This window comes from Ovis canadensis, chromosome 18 (assembly GCF_042477335.2).
Source record: "Ovis canadensis isolate MfBH-ARS-UI-01 breed Bighorn chromosome 18, ARS-UI_OviCan_v2, whole genome shotgun sequence".
NCBI classification, from domain to species: domain Eukaryota; kingdom Metazoa; phylum Chordata; class Mammalia; order Artiodactyla; family Bovidae; genus Ovis; species Ovis canadensis.
The window spans coordinates 74,008,306-74,025,510 of NC_091262.1; the positions used below are offsets into that span (position 1 = coordinate 74,008,306).

The 17,205-nt window shown below is 46.2% G+C and overlaps 1 protein-coding gene across 1 annotated transcript; it reads right to left on the bottom strand.

The window, feature by feature from the left end:
• Nucleotides 1–10,071: 10,071 nt before the first annotated feature.
• TCL1A (TCL1 family AKT coactivator A) lies at nt 10,072–13,638 on the bottom strand. Its single transcript, XM_069559309.1, has 3 exons — nt 13,519–13,638; nt 10,513–10,683; nt 10,072–10,128 (listed from the first exon to the last, which is right to left on the bottom strand). The coding sequence occupies exons 1-3, from the start codon at nt 13,636–13,638 to the stop codon at nt 10,072–10,074; spliced, it is 348 nt and encodes a 115-aa protein (XP_069415410.1).
• Between the last annotated feature and the right edge of the window lie 3,567 nt (nt 13,639–17,205).

Below are 17,205 nucleotides of genomic sequence, written 5' to 3' on the forward strand. Positions count from 1 at the left end.
TGGTTGTAGCGTGGTTTCAGCAGCTGTGGTACACAGACTTAGTTGCCCTGTGGCAACTAAGGATCTTAGGACGCCCACCAGGGATCAAAGTCGGGTCCCCCACATTGCAAGGCGGATTCTTAACCACTGGACCAGCCGGAAATTCCCATGGAACACTTTTAACTTAAAACACAATGGAGTAATAAAGTACAGATTCCAAAGGAAGAAAATGTGAGAATTTTTTTGTTCAGCCAAAGTGATCTTCATTTATAAAGGACACAAACAAGCTGATGAAGCTGAAAGAATCAGGGAACATTGCTTTGTGCCCTGCCTGAGCGACCTACAGAACAATAAGGTTCAGACAATCAAGAAGTGTTTAGAGAAGCTTTTTATAAGAAGTACTAGTGACCACTAAATGTATTTAACTGTAGAATGAAGATTAGGAGGCCAAAGGGTGACAAATACTATCTATGTGTTCTATCCTCCAATAATGAAGACAAAATTCATCTTTTAAAAACAGGGAGAGAAGGGAAAGATTATGTGTAATGTCAGCTTGCTCGTTATCTTAAAGGTATTGTTTAGCACTAATACTGGCCACCTGATGTGAAGAGCTGACTCACTGGAAAAGACCCTGATGCTGGGAAAGGTTGAAGGCAGGAGAAGGAGACGAAAGAGGATGAGATGGTTGGATGGCATCACTGACTCAATGGGCATGAGTTTGAGTAAACTCAAGGAGATGGTGAAAGACAGGGACACCTAGTGTGCTGCAGTCCATGGGGTCACAAAGAGTTGGATGTAACTTAGCCACTGAACAACACTAACAAAGCTTTCTCACTGCCTTAAAGGTAGTATTTAGCACTAAATGGATTAGATACTTAGGGAAGAAAAAGGAAAGGGGAAGAAGAGGGTACTAATTTCAGGACTGTTCACAGTAAGGAACCAAAACCTCTGTTACCATCCAACATGGAAGCCACCAGTCACAGATGGCCACTTAGTTTTCAATTATCATTAAACAAAATTTAAGATTCAATTTCCCAATCATACATCGTTCACACACTGGAGAACACAGATAACAGAACATGTTCATCATTATAGAAAGTTCTTCAGACAATGCTACAACAGATAGCATTATTAAAAGAAGGATTAAGAATATTACCCTAAGAGATTAGTATAAAGATAACCATTGAAACAAAATACCCAGTCGATGGTATTTTGCTTTGGCATCCCAAGCCGATGAACAGCCAGCCATTCTCCACATATTAATCTGCAGAGTCAACACAGTCTATCAAAATATCAGCCGACTTCTTTGCAGAAGCTGACAAGCAATCCTGAAATTTGCACAATATTCAAGGGAACCAGAATAATGAAAACAACCCTGAGAAAGAACAAAATTGGAAGACTTATACTTCCCAACTTCAAAACTCATCATACAAATAGCGACCAAGACAGTGTTGTATTGGCATACATCAACTGGATAGAAGTGAGGATCCACAATTGATTTTTTAAAAATTTTATTTATTTAGTTTTGACTGTGCTGGGTCTTCATTGCTGCATGGGCTCTCCCCTAGTTACACACTGAGCAGAAGCTACCCTCTAGCTGCGATGCACGGGCTTCTCATTGCGGGGGCCTCTCTCGTTGGGGAGCGCAGGCTCTAGGTGTGTGGGCTTCAGTAGCTGTGGCTGCCGGGCTCTAGAGCACAGGCTCAATAGCTGTGGTGCACGGGCTAAGTCACCCTGCGGCATGTGGGGTCTTTCTGGACCAGGGATGAGTCCATGCTCCTGCACTGGCAGGTGAATTCTTTACCACTGAGCCACAGGGAAGCCCCAGTCAATTGATCGTTGACAAGACTGCCAAGACATTTCAGTGGAAGGAAGAAGTCTTTTCAACAAAGGATACTGAGGTTAACTGGCTATACACATGGACTCCTACCCTCACAACATAAATACAAATTAACTCAGAGTGGATTATATACATTAATGTGAGAGTTTCAACTTTAAAACTCTTGGAAGAAAATCTAACAGTACACTTTGATGACTGTGAAGGTTAGGCAAAGCTTTCTTAGATATAATATCAAAAAAACAAGCAATAAAAAAGACTCATCAAAATTAAAAAGTTTTGTACTTTAAAGAATACCATCAACAAGCGAGTGGACAATATACATATTGGGAGAAACTATTTGTAAGTAATATCTGATAAGCAAGTTGAGTCCAGAATATATAAAGAACTCTTGTAATTTGGTAATAAAAAAGAAAATAACCTAATTAAAAATGGACAATAAATAAATCGTGATGATTTAATGTACAGCACGGTGATTATGGGCTTCTTTAATGGCTCAGACAGTAAAGAATGTGACTGCAATGTGGGAGACTCGGGTTCAGTCCCTGGGTCAGGAAGGTCCCCTGGACAAGGAAATGGCTACCCACTCCAGCACTCTTGCCTGGAGAATTGCATGGACAGAGGAGCCTGGCGGGCTATGTAGTCCGTGGAGTGGCAAAGAGTTGGACATGACTGAGTGACTAACACTTTCACTTTCATGGTGACTATAGTGAACAATAGTGTATTATATATTTGAAATTTATAAAATAAGAGAGCATATTATCATCACAAGAAAAAAAATCTATGTATGATGATTGAGCATGCCTGATACATTACATGTCAAATATACCTCAATTTAAAAAATGGGCAAAGCATCTTAGTAGGCATTTCTCTAAAGAAGATATGCAAATGGCCAATAAGCACATGAAAATGTACAAACATAATCAGCCACCAGGGAAATGCAAATCAAAAATACAAAGCTTCTTTATACCTTCTATGTGGCTAGAATCAAAAAGCCAGATAATAACTGACAGGGATGTGAAGAATGAAACTCATACAGTATTGGTGGGAATGTGCAACCACTTTGGAAAACAGTCTGGCAGTACCTTAAAAAGTTAAAAAAGTTACTGTATGACTCAGTAATGCCACTCCTATGTATACAACCAAGAGAAATGAAAGCACATGTCCACACAAAAACTATGTGTGACTGTTTGCAGCAGCATTATTTATAATAGGAAAAAGTATAAATAACCTTAATATCCATATAAGGATATAGATATATCCTTAACATATAAAGGTGGGCATATTCATGTAATGGAATATTATTCAGTCATAACAATGAATGAAATTTTATTATATGCCATAATACATGTGAAACCTTGAAAATATTATGCCAAATCATCGTCACAGAAGGTTACATACAGTATGATGCCATTTATATGAAATATACAGAACAGGCAACCGTGATGATGGTTGTACAACTCTGGGAATATACTAAAAACAACTGATTGTACATTTTAAGAGTGCATTGTATGGTATGTCAATTATATTTTAATACAGCTGTTACATAAAATAACCATATAAAAATTAAAAATAATAAACACCCAATTAAAAGAGCTAGAAAAGGAACTACAAAAACCAAAAGAATATATAACTTTAGAATTAAAGATAAAAACAGACATCAGTTATACAGAAAACAAGCACAACAACAGAATTAGCAAATGAGTCTAAAAGTTGGTTCTTTGGGAAATAAAATAGACAAGCCCAATTTTACTAAATGGGTAAGTAAGATTTAGTAAAATTTTTAATAATAAAAAAGATAAAAGAAATAACACAGGACAAAAAGTAGAAATGTGGCTACCAGGAGTTGGGGGTGGGGCAACTAGAGAGGGGTTGGTAAAGGATAGAGTTTCAGCTATAAGATGAGTAAAGCCTGAGGATCTAATGTCAAATATGGTGACCATATAGTTGATAACACTGGATTGTATAACTGAAATTTGCTAAGGGAGTAGAACTGAAATACTCTCAAAAAAATTAAAAATAAATATGTGGAGTGAGGGCTAGGTGAATTAACTAAAAGGGGGAATATTTTCACAGTGTATATATATATAAAATCATCATGACATATAATTTATATACCTTGAAATTTTATTTATCAATTATACTTCAATAAAGCTGAATTTTTAATGATAAAAAAGAAATAACATAGTGCAATAATAATCCAGAAAGGACATTAAGATTCCTGAGGCTATTTTGAATAACTATGAGAACAAAACATAAAGCCCAGATGAAATGGACACCTTTCTAGAAATAAGTTATTTAATCAAAGTTGACTGCAGTAGAAATGAAAAGCTTAAACAGACCAATTTCTATAGCAGACATTAAGAAGCTGGAGAAGCAGAGTTCCTTAAAAAAAAAACACCAGCCTTGAATGGAATTCTTTCAAAAAGAAGAATTCTTTTAAAAAAAAGATAATCCCAATGTATTTTACAGTATTACAGAGTAGAGCAAAAGAAAAGCCTCTAAATTATTTTTATGAAGTGGCTCTAACTTTGACGTCAGAAGCAAAGATGGGGGGAGAAAAATTTCAGACCTTTTTAACTACAGCGCAAAATTTTAAAATAAAACATTAGCAAAGAGATCCACCAACACACTAATGTATTATTCATCATAATTAAGTGTGGTTCATTCCAGGAATGCAAGAAAGAGTCAATACCCTAACTTCAGTACAGTATTAGAGTTTAATAAAAGTACCATCTAATCAACCCACTCTGGTATTCTTGCCTGAAGAATTCCAAGGACAGAGGACCCTGGCAAGCTATAGTCTATGGGGCCGCAAAGAGTCGGACACGACTGAACACACAGCGCATAATCCTCTCCTTACATATCAAAAGGCAGGTCATAACATTTAGTATCTGCTCAAGCTAAAAATTCTGAAATAGGAATTGAGAATTTTTTAACTTGATAAAACATAAGTACTTAAGCCCCAAAGACAGTGTCACGCGAGTGTATGCGCTTGGTTCTTCGTCTCGTCACAACAAAGGTTTGGAGTGACGGACATTAAAGCCCCCTCGGCATGTCACAGCTATCGGGTCTTGGATAGACCGTGTTATAGCTCTCAGGTCTCGAAAGGACCATGTTACAGCTCTTAGACAAATCAGTGTTACAGCTCTATTTTATTTAGAAGATAGCAGGAAAATCCATCTTTGAGGCATGAGGGCACGGCGATCCAAAGATGCGAAGAGAAGAGCGCCCCAGCGCGTGCGCGGGGAGAGCTAGCTTTGGCTCCTCTTTTTGTATGCTCATCTCCCCCTGGGCGTGGCCTGTGTAAACTGGGCCAGCCAGGAGTGTTGTTTGTTCTAGCTGAAGTCCTCACTCCGGTCCTCGGACCTTCCTTTGTTTTATTTTCCTGGGCTTTTCCCTTCTTTGTCTTTTAGCCACCGCCATTTTGGACGCCTTTTCCCTATTCTCCCTACCTAACAGATAGGATCATACTTAATGGGGAAACCCCAGAGGCCTTTCCAATACAGCTAAGAAAATGTTTTAAATGTCTATTACTTCTATTACTCATCATAGCTTTGGAGAGATTAGACAAGAAAAAGGAATGACAACCATGAAGAGTTAAAACGTTTACCTGGTTTGCTGTTAAGAAAGAAGGTAGGTTATAGATCACAAGAGACTCCAGACACATCAACCACACGCATTCTGGGTCTTGATTTAAACCAGCTGCAGAAAGACATTGGAGACATCTAGGAAAATCTGAAAATAGACTGGGTTAGATATTGAGGAATTGCAGTTAATTTTGTTAGAGGTGACAATGATATTGTGGTTATCAGGAATAAAATGTCTTCTCTGTGAAGATACATAATAAATTACTTGTGGGTGAAATTTTTCAGCCTGTAAAATACTTCAGTCAAAAAACAAACCCTGACTTTGTAGGGGGGAGAATGAAACAAGACTGGTAGGATACTGGTAAATGCTGAAGCTCTTTGTCAGATGCCAACATGCATTCGTGACCCACTCCATCTTGCTTGGCTTCCTCAAGAATGCTGGTCCTGGGACTTCCCTGATGGTCCAGTGGCTAAGACTCTGCACTCTCAATGCGGGTGGCATGGACTCAATCGCCGGTCAGGGAAACAGATCCCGCAAGCTGCCAACAGTTCGCATGCTGCAATTAAAAAAGCCTGCGTGCCGCAACGAAGATCAGGGATCCCAGCACAGACAAATAAATCAAAAAATTAATAAAATAAATATTTCAAAAAGACTGCTCCCTTCGACAATGGCCTCTCTGCTGTCCCTCCTTCCCTTCGGTTGCACATAGGAGTGTCCGTCACCCTTGACCAAAGCCCCCTTGCGACCACACTTCTCCACAGAAAAGCTCCTAGCAAGGGCTGTTCCTCCTCACTCCCCTTCTCTCTTACGCCCACCGTGACCAGACCACACCCCCATCACGGCCAACTTCTCCTGACGATGTCACCACCAGCCTCCACGTGGCCAAATCTGATGCCCACTTTTCTCTGTTCAGCCTCTTGCCAGTGTGCTCCCCAGCCTAGCATTGTTGCCCTCTAAATACTTCTTTTTAGGGTTTTAAAGATGCCACCATCTTTCCATGAGGGGCCTCCGGCAGGTCCCTGGCTTTCACTGCCATTGACATTTTAATCCTACACTGATATCTTTAGTCCTGACGGGAATTCTAGATCCATATTCAAACAACGGCCTATTGACTCTCTAACTGGAACGTCACAAGCAACTCAAACCTCATGTTACTAAAAGTCTGGACATTTCTGTCCTGCTGAGCCCACCTCAACAATACCACTCTCCATCCTGGGGGTCTCAACCACAACCTCAAAGTCATTCTTGTTGCAGAAACTGAGATTCTGTATCACACATAATTTATGAGGATGACTTATTCTCATAAAGGGCTTCTCTGGTGGCTTAGTAAAGAATCTGCCTGCAACGCAGGAGACGCAGATTCGATCCCTGGGTCAGAAAGATCCCAAGAAGGAAATGGCAACCCACTCCAATATTCTTGCCTGGAGAACCCCATGGACAGAGGAGCCTGGCGGGCTACAGTCTGTGGCGTCACAAAGAGTCAGACATAACTGAAAGACTGAGCACGCGTGCATGCATTCTCTTAGTAAAGAGAATCTTGCACTTTTTCAATTTCCACAGCAAATTAAACTCGCACAGCCTTGAACCTCTTCATCCTGGGGCTCTCCTCCCTAACTTAAGAATCTAGCTCCCTCTCATTTTCAAGGTCTGATCTTAAAGGCCACCTGCAAGGGTGGGAATTCTTTCATCACCTGACCTAACTTGCTACCTGGTTACTGTGTTCTATTTTCTCCGTAGGATTTGGCACGTTCTGAGCTGCTTCTTCTTTTTTATCCAGAGGGACAGCTGCCTGAGAGCAGGCCCTCCGTTTTGTTCATTGCTATATCTGCAGCCCTCAGCAGAGTTCACAGAGGTGGCCAAAATTTTCATGAATACTGCCTTGGTTTGCTTGAGCTGCTGTAACAAAACATCACAGACCTGGGGGCTTAAACCACAGGTATCTATTTCTCCCAGTTCAACGTGAGTCAGAAGTCCAATCAAAGTGCTGGCCAGCCCGCTCCGTGTCCAGTGTGTGGTCCTGGCTTGCTGACTGCTGTCTTCCTGCTGGGTCCTCACGTGGCCTTTCCTTGGTGCAGGCGCGTGGAGAGAGATCTTTCTTCCATCCTCAGGCCATCTTCTCACTTTAATCATCTCCCAAAGGTCCCACCTCCAAATACACACCCAGCAGTTAGTGCATCAACATATGAATATGGTGTGTGTGTGGGGGGGGGGGGCGTCGAGTGCTGGACACAAACATTCAGCCCCAATTGAGAACTTTCCTCTTCTTGTACCTGTTCCTAAAACAAGCCACAGGCTGACCACGGATACTCTTTCTTCTCCAAGGTTCTGACGCTCCAACAGACCAAACTCCTGCACTGTCAAGTACCGTGCAAAACGACAGGGTTAAAATAAGAGACACAGGCCCAGGCAGGTGTGGAACCAGACGTTCACCTGTCTAATGCTTGGTGAGATGGGGATCGGAGAATATAAAACAGGAAAAGTGATATTTTTCTTCTACAGTTCTCATATTAGATACTTGTATGAGTGTGTTAGTCACTCATGTCTGACTTTTTGTGACCCCCCATGGACTGCAGCCCTCCAGGCTCCTCTGTCCATGGGATTCTCCAGGCAAGAATACTGCAGCGGGTTGTCAAGTTTCTTCTCCAGGGAATCTTCTGACCCAAGGATTGAACCTGGGTTTCCTGTGTTGCAAGCAGATTCTTTACCATCTGAGGCACCAGGGAAGCAGTATCTTTTTTTTAAATGTAATTCTCAGATACTTAACCACCTATTGATGTTTGTGTCCTGACCCTGACATGGCTCTGTGATGAAGAGCTAGGGACTAGGGTTATGCCAAGTGGAGAAGAGCAGTATTCCTTTGACTGGAAGGCATTCCGTTGTGATGCCTGAGGTCCTGTTTACCTGCTCAGAAGGTAAAGGAGGGGCAGGGAATCTTGAGACGCAATCAGGAGGCTTCTGCGGGATGGGCTGTGACCTGGGGCTTGGGAGGAAGGGAAGGACTCTGGCTGCTGGCTGGGGACAGTTGTCAGGCAGGAGGGGGCTCAGGCTGGGATTGGAACTATCCAGGGAAGGACAGGAGACAGAGCTGGCTGGGCCAGGAAGGGAGGAGAATGGGGCGGGTGTGTGTGTGTGTCCTGAATACCAGGAGATGCTGACTGTGACTTTTTGAGGTCACTTACTCCAGTGGTTCTCAAAACTATACCTCTAAGAACACTGGGCTTTTGAGCACTTGGATTATATGAAAATAAATTCCAGTCTTATCTCCAAAGTAAAAACTTTTCATGAGGATTCTTTCCCTTTCAAATATTCTTACTTGGTGACCGTCTGTTCCTGCTTCTCTCCACTAGAATCAAGGTCAAGGATAGAAGCTGGTCCAGCACAAAGTTAGATGAATTGTCTTCCATTTAATCAGTCAACATTACAAAGTGTTTACGCCACATACAACTTCATAACATCCGGGTCTGAGGGCATCTGTAAAATAGGGGGACCTCCAATCTCTCTTTCCACAGGTGGGCAATCAGAGAGCTGGTCCACCACGCTGGCCTGCCGGGCCTCCTGCCTGTCCCGGGCTGAGCGCCTCTGAACCAACCACAAGCTTCGCAGTCCTGAGCGCTGACCCCAGCCCCTCCCAGGCACGTAGGATGCTCGGGCAGGGGGTAGGGCTCTCGGAGGTGTGGGCGGGGCTCTCAGAGGCGTGGTCACGTGCAGGCAAGGACCACGGGAGACAGCTGGTTCAGGGGCTCAGAGACCAAGCGTAGGCAAGCCGGCCCCATGCCCTGTGGCCAGGATACAGAGCTGAGGGGACAGAGCGGGAAGCAGCCCAGGGTGTGCAGGACGTGACACTGTTTGCTGTGAGGGACGGAACAGGGAGAGAGGCTGAGACCATCAGGCAGCTGAGAAAACCAGAGGCACAGGTAGAGGCCGGGGTACGAGGACCCCGAAGCTGTGCCCACACAGCCTCTCCCGCAGGCAGGTCCGCTCGGGGGAACTCATCCTCTGTCCGTCTGTCCGACCCGGGTGTGGTGGAGCAGATCACACAGGGTTGGTAGGTACAGGAAGGTGAACGGAAGCACTAACATTCCCCTGGCAGGCTCAGGGCTTGGGAGGAGATGGGAGCTGCGGGACTTGGGACGAGAAAGAACAAGGTCAAGGGCAAAGGGAAGGAAGGGGCGGAATGCAGGGGGCGGGGTGGTGGTGTGGAGCGGCTGGCGTCTGGATAGGGGAGCTAGCGGGGGGGTCAATGCTGGTCCCCAGAGCCCAGGCCTTATGCCCAAGTCAGCGGCTTGGTGTGAGAAGACCTGGATCCGAAACCTGACTCTGAGATCTCGACCAGTCATCCCATGTCTCAACCCCCCCCCCCCGCCCCGTCTTATGACCTATAAAGTTAAATACTATCCAGGTCTGGTGATGTGAAGGTCAAAGGACCGTGCCCACGCCTATGAAGCACCGTGCAGCTGCGCGCCCCTAGTATTAAGGACTTGATTGGCTCCTGAGGTGTTAAAGGAGAGCGAGCCTGGGTCCCAGCCCCACGGATGTCAGTGTAGTTGGGAATAGGGGTCAGCACCACGGAGGTCAGCGTAGTTGGGAATAGGGGTCAGCACAGCCTCCACAGCGGGGAGGAGGGGCGTCCCCTCTTCCTGACCTGCCCTGGGGTGCTCACCTCATCACAGGTTCACTGGGTCTGGCAGTTGCTCCAGGAGCATCTCCTCGGTGCCAGAGACCTGTGAGAGAGGGAAGTGGAGGCCAGAGCCGGGGATCTTCTGTCCCCTCCCACTCCGGGCCCTGGGATTGGGGTAGCAGCTGGGAACCTGGGGGACCCCAGGGGCCCCTCGTTCCCCCAGCCTGCAGTCCTGGACTGCCCACCAGAGAGGTGCCTGCCACCAAGGGAGCTTCTGTTGGAGACCCCTGAGGGTGGCTGGTCATTCCCTTTTAATGTCTCACCAATTCAGTCCTAAAAATATCTGCCATTGTAAAGTCCCCCCCCCACTTTTTTTTTTTTTTTCAGAAGTGGAGGGAACAGATAGACTACAGGGGCCAGACATGGGGGTGGGGGAGCGGGGCCGGCCACGACCACCTGACGGGTCCCCAGGGAAGCCCACACTTGCCTCGACATGGTACACTATGCGCCAGAAACTGGAGTCTGAGGCTCGGTACCTCAGCCCGGGGTAGAGCTGCCACATGACAGGCAGCTGGTTCGGGCCCAGCTGGCTGGGGGGCACAGGCTCCCCCAGGGGCACGTCTTGCTGACGAAAGAGGACTTGGAGGTTATTTTCTATCTGAAGAGAAGAGAAGGCCGAGGTACACCCTCAGGACACAATACCCACAGGTTGTCCAGCACAAATACCCACGGACCATCCGGCCACCCGCCCAGCCTGCAGCTGAGATGCTGGTGGTCACTGCTCCCTGAAGATCCAGTCCCTAAGCCGGACAACGCTCCTCTCAGGGGGCTCGGGCTGGGCCGGGATGAGCAGCACTTGAATGGGTCTAGATACCAAGACGAGACCTCAGAAGGTCCACCTCGTGACCAGTGCCTAGTTGCTAGGGAATGCCACGGGGCCCTGGGGCTTCTGTAATCATGGCGTCTGGGGTCCGTTTCAGCTGATGTGGGATTTTCTTCGATTATTCATTATCATGCATCCCCTTTGAAACAAGATCTGCCCAGACCCTGGAATCAGGTAACAGCATCTCCACCGCAGTCCTTGTTTCACTGCCTCTCACTAGACTACAGAGACAACTGCCCAGCCTACTGCCTAGTTGGTCCTGTGACCCACAGCCAAGTCTCAGCCCCGGAGCCAGGGTGCCTGTCTAAAAATCTTGTCTCTTCCCTGCTGGATGCCCTTCGACAGCTTCCAATCGCAGGCAGGTGAACTGGACTCTTCACCGTGGCCCACAGGGCTGCTGAGCCAGGTCCCTGCCTCTCTCACCTCCTCTCTCACCTCTCACCTCCTACTGTTCCATCCCGGTTCCTCCATCCACTCCAGCCACACTGACCTCCTCACCATCTCTGGACACACACACTCCAAGTAGAAATCACTCCTACATGCTGTCCTCTGCCTGGAACATTCTCCCCTAAACCCATGCAGGACTCACATCCTTTTTAAAGGCAGCTCTTGGTTCGAATGAATGTTTATCTATAAAAACAAATGCCAGAAGAATCCAACTCTATGATATCCATAAGGGGCGTGCCCAAACCAATGTACAAAAAGGTTTCAGAGAAAATGATGGGCAATTTTCAGGTACATGCAAAAGAAGATTCTGGAGACGACCTGCATGAAGACCCCAGGCCACTGGTTCCTGCCTGCTATCCCACTGGAGTTATCCTACACAACTTCCCACCTGCCTCACCTACTGTGCTGTCCCTCTCCCTGAGTAGAATATCAGCTTCACAAGCAGTGGGATTTAATCCCACCCACTGCAAATCCCCACAACCTAGAATTTTTGGCATATCAACAGGACACTTATCTTTGTTCAATGATTATTTTTCCAAAGTGGAAACGGCTTTTCAAGTTTTATCTATGAAGTAAGTTAGAATTCATCATTAAAAAACAATTCAGGATATCTTGCAAAGTGCAAGGGTGGAAATCACCATTCTTGCCATGTTAGGATATGGCTTTCCATATCCTTGAACCATTTGAAATTTGCTTATTCACCTTTTTGTTGCTGACTTACATAAATCTTTTCAGATGAAGAATACTAGTTCTTTGAAATTATGTGGAGAAAATTCTATCCCATGGTTTGCTAAATGGCTTTGTCCAGAATTTATAATGATTATGTGACAAACTCTGCTTCGCAGTTTCAGCATCATGTTTAAGAAGATATGCCCCAACCAAAGATTAAAAAAAGATATTCACTTACATTTTCCTCAAATGCTTGGCTTAACGTGAATATTTAACTCAATTTTTAAAAGTATATATATTTCAAAATCTTAAAGGACAATAAAGATGCAAATTTTAGATGGTGGTTACATTTTAGATGAGGCTGCGCTGGAATCCCAACCCCATTAACCTACAAGCAGCACTACTTTGAACAAATGTCCATTTTTATGCCTCTATTTCCTCACCTATAAAATGGGAAAACAAGCATTCTCAGTAACTTTTTGCAATTTTACTATTCCATAAATGTTCTAATGACAATTATACTTTTATATATTCTTTCTTCGGTTTATATATGGAAAGTTTCAACTGTTTTCACCTAAGTTTCTTTGAGGAAACCCATGCTCTGATGGAAAGTGCTTGTAAGAGAGCTGTACTTCTTAAAAAAAAAAGAAGTTAGTATTAACTAAAGATCCATCTTAAGGTCTTAAGGCATCACACATAAAACAAAGTCAGTGTCTGTTCCGTACTGCTTTATGCCATGTGAAATTTCTTTCTTTCAAAGACTTGAGGAGGTAGGAAATATCCCAAATTCTACTGCAGTGGTTCCCAAACTTGGCTGATCTTAATTTGTGGAGGGTCCTTTCAAAATACAGATTTCTGGGTTTCACCTATGGAGATTCTGATAATCTGCCAAGGGCGGTAATCACTTTCTCGTGTTAGTTGTTCAGTCATGTCCGACTCTTCCTAACCCACGGACTGTAGACAGCCAGGCTCCTCTGGTCATGGGATTTCCCAGGCAAGAATACTGGAGTGGGTTGCCATTTCCTTCTCCAGGGGATCTTCCCAACCCAGTAATCCAACTTGGGTAGCCCACATTGCAGGCAGATTCTTTACCGCCTGAGCCACCAGAGAAACCCAAATCACTTCGGACAAAAGATTATTCCCATTTTATGGATTAGGTCCTTGAGATCCAGAGAAATCCTATTTTACTCGAGATCATATTCATACACTCCAGACATACCGGGTCCCCATCCTTTGGCTCTGTGTTTCTCCTACCCTCCTCTCCTGGCCTGGAGAACCTCTCATCCTTGAGCCCAGCTCAGAGTGGTTTCATCTGTGTGTCCTGGCCGCCCTGAGTGGACCTGCCCTTCTGAGTCTCCCCGCCGCTGCCCTCGCCCTGTGGCATCTGAGGGTGTCCTCTAGGGCCTGCACGACCTGGGGCGTCCGGGTCCAGACCCCGGGCGATGGGTGGGCCATCCATGCTGCCCTGCACGCCTGGCCCCACAGCGGCTGTACCTTGAGGGTTATGGGCAGCCAGGTGCGCCGGTTCTCGTCCACATACACAGCCTTTTCCCACATCCTCAGGTGGTCCGGATGAATGGGTGTGTCCGCCATAAAGAACGGGCCCTCGGCCATGGTGCCTCGAGGGGTCTGGAAGCAAGTGCAGGAGCCGCTCGAGGCTTCTTGCTGGTCCACGGGCTGCAGAACCTCGATGCTTTATAGTCGGAGGGCGCGCGGGCGCCCCCAAGAGGTGGGATTGGAGGAGGGGGAAGTGAGAGGAGGGCGGAAGGGGGCTGGGCTGGGAGAGGGGATGGTGGGGCGGGGCTGGGCTGGGAGAGGGGCGGGACGGAGCGGGCCGGGCGGGGCGGGCACAACAGGATCCGCGGGCACTGCACCCAGACCTGCCTAGTGTTCTGAGACCCTGGCGGCCTCTAGCTCAACATGCAGTCCCACAGACTCAGGGCTTCCTCTAGACCTCAACCTGAGCCAGCCATGTGCTCCCCACTGCCGGGGAGGCACTCAGGTCTGTGGCCTTGGCCTTTTCTTCTGTGAGCAGGCACCAGCGCCCTCCGCCCCCCTGGATGCCGGGACTCCACTGTGTGCGGCTCCTTGGAGCCACCCTGCAGACTGGGACTCTGAGCCTCTGCTTGGAACTCACAGCCGACGTTGGGCAACCCGGAGCCAGGGTCCCCTCTGCATCTGGGATCAGAAGAAATGGGTGCAAGCCTGAACGAGGCCTGGACTTTTCCCAGGTTCACAGCACCACTTTTACCCTGTGGATTTGGGTATCAGGGTCAATTTCCTTGGTAAATTGCAACTCTTGAAGCCCCTGTGCCCTTCCCCCACACATTTTCCACTCTTTGATGATGCTGTGGTCATCTAATAGCTGTTGTGAAACCCGGTTGTGAAGAAACATGGGTTTTTCCCTTTATAGGCTTTGTATTCATTAGTGAAAACATCGTTCGAAATAAAGGCTTAAAAAGAAACCCCTCCCTCCGTCCCAATATCAATGGATTTGAGGAGTCCCTGTGTTATAGGATCACACTGTCTCCCAGTAAATTGCATCAACTGAGGAAAACAATTTCACTTTATTTTGCAGTGCCACATGCCCATTAAAGCAATTAGGAAAATAAAATACAATGAAAAACATGTAAAAGGGGCTCCAACCTCGTTGCTCAAACATCACCCGTGGTTTCTTGCCTCACCTTCCAGCTCTTTCTCATCTCTCTGACTAGTCGCTGAGAAAATTGTCTGTGATCTTTTGAAAATGTCTCAGAAGTGAAAATGACCTTGACACCTGAGCCCGCTGACAGCAAAGGTATGAATCTGCATCTCTGCCTATCCAGATAGCTTAATTCCTCAGAAGGTGCTGAGGTGGCCTAAAGAAACAGAGATACATCAGGATTTATCACGAACACAAAATAGAAGACAGACACCAAGTAAAGTTGAAAGTGGAGGGAGGTGACTTTAGTCCAGGAAACCTCTTTCCCACTGCAGTCCCTAGTGGTGCTGCTATTTAATATTCAGACTTGTGGCTTTCAGGTTTATTTCCCCTTGGCTGGGCTTCCCTGGTAACTCAGAGGTTAAAGTGTCTGCCTGCAATGTGGGAGACCCGGGTTCGATCCCTGGGTTGGGAAGATCCCCTGGAGAAGGAAATGGCAACCCACTCCAGTATTCTTGCCTGGAGAATCCCATGGATGGAGGAGCCTGGTGGGCTACAGTCCACGGGATCACAAAGAGTCGGACACGACTGAGTGACTTCACTTTCACTTTCACTTTCCCCTTGGCTGATTCTTAATTCCAGACCCCGATAGCCACTGGGAGCAAGATAACATGGTCACACACTCTGCTGACAAAGTGTCAGCCCAGTCCAGAGCTTTGAGGTATAAACGAGAACAAGTCCAGCTTAAACTGTGTTGCTGGGAGGGCCTCTTTTGGCAAGGGAAGGGAGCACTCAGGAGCCAGTGTGGCCACTGATCCAGCCACATGGATGGCTTCAGGACCCAGAAGGCTGTGGGGTCTGCTGATTTCATTAGCACGCGTCTGCTTTCCTAAGAGGCCACAGAAGATGAACCAATAATGAGGCCCATTTGGCTGGATACACTTCTGAATGTTCTGGGAATATGATTGCCCCTCACACTCCCCATATTGAAAGAATAATGTACATCTTCAGTCTCACACGAGGGCTTTTTAACATTGAATAGGAGTGTGTCATTCTTGTGTAAGATTTAGAAAATCATTTGAGAAGCAGGTCCAAGAATCGATGAGCGAAATAAACATGACTGGGGAATTTGTCAAGCAGCTTCTGTTGGAGGCATGAAACTTCTTTATGAAAATTCCATAGGGTAGCCCCTTTAGCATCGTTTCTACCCCATCTTAAGGCTCAAGGCCAGCCAGCCTAGCTTTAGAGTTGTGTGTTTCTTTCCAGCTCTGGGCTTTATTAGACAACTAGCTCCCTGAGGATAATGAACATGATATTTCATATAAAAAGTAACACAAGGCAATTATGTTGACTCACTTTTTAATAGTATCTTTAACTGATGCTTTCATGTCCTAACTTGGAGCCAGTTTTGACTTTGCCTCTATTACCTGTGACCTTGGCAAATCCTTTGCCCTCTTGCCCCCATTGCCATACTTTCCTAATGAATGAGTCAAGCTAGATGGATGCTCTCTAAGCCCATTTCTAACACACCAATCTCTGCTTCTCTGATAAAATTGCCTTGTGGAGGAGAAAATAGTTAAGAACAGTTTTGAGCAGAGTGGTTCTGGATACCAACAATGCCAGGAGAATTCTTTCTTCGGGAATGAGGAAGTCATTCTTTTTGTTTGGGTTCCTCAGAGGGTTTGGGGGACGAGTCATGGTCATCAGCATGATCTAGAGCTGCGCAGCTCTGAGTATGGTCTCTGACCAGCTACGTCTCAAGTCCTCTACAGACCTACTGAGTCAGAATCTGCATTGTAACAAGATCCCCAGAGAATTTTGGGGCACATTAAGTATTGGTCTACAAGGGGAGGATCAGAAAGGAGAGATGGTGGGGTCTGCCTCCCTCCACCAGTTCCCTCTAGGTCTCTTTACGACACAAGGATTAGATATGGGTTTCTTTATCCTTTAGTTCTAGGCTCTCTTACTTTCTGTCAAAATCACTTCTAATATATAAGGTATTTTCTTCTTAAAATCTTGGTCATCAATGACACTGCTCATCAATGACATTGCTCAGTCAGTCGTGTCCGACTCATTGCAACCCCATGGGCTGTAGCCCACCAGGCTCCTCTGTCTATGGGATTCTCCAGGCAAGAATACTGGAATGGGTTGCCATTTTCTACTCGAGGGATCTTCCCGATGCAGGGATTGAACCTGCGTCTCTTGTGTCTCCTGCATTGGCAGGCGGATTCTTTACCACTGAGTCACCAGGGAAGCCCTCAATGACATTCTGCTGCTGCTGCTGCTAAGTTGTGTCAGTTGTGTCCGACTCTGTGCAACCCCATAGATGGCAGCCCACCAGGCTCCCCCGTCCCTGGGATTCTCCAGGTAAGAATATTGGAGTGGGTTGTCCTTTCCTTCTCTAGTTCATGAAAGTGACGTCGCTCAGCCATGTCCGACCCTTTGAGACCCCATGGACTGCAGCCCACCAGGCTCCACCGTCCATGGTATTTTCCAGGCAAGAGTACTGGAGTGGGATGCCATTGCCTTCTCCACGATGA

Excerpts from the sequence above, each read along its gene's own strand:
- TCL1A (XM_069559309.1), bottom strand. The coding sequence starts at position 13,638 with ATGGCCGAGGGCCCGTTCTTTATGGCGGACACACCCATTCATCCGGAC. Across the intron at positions 10,684-13,518 it reads GGCTGCCCATAACCCTCAAG|ATAGAAAATAACCTCCAAGT; the intron begins GTACAGCCGCTG and ends TCTTCTCTTCAG. Across the intron at positions 10,129-10,512 it reads GCATAGTGTACCATGTCGAG|GTCTCTGGCACCGAGGAGAT; the intron begins GCAAGTGTGGGC and ends CCTCTCTCACAG.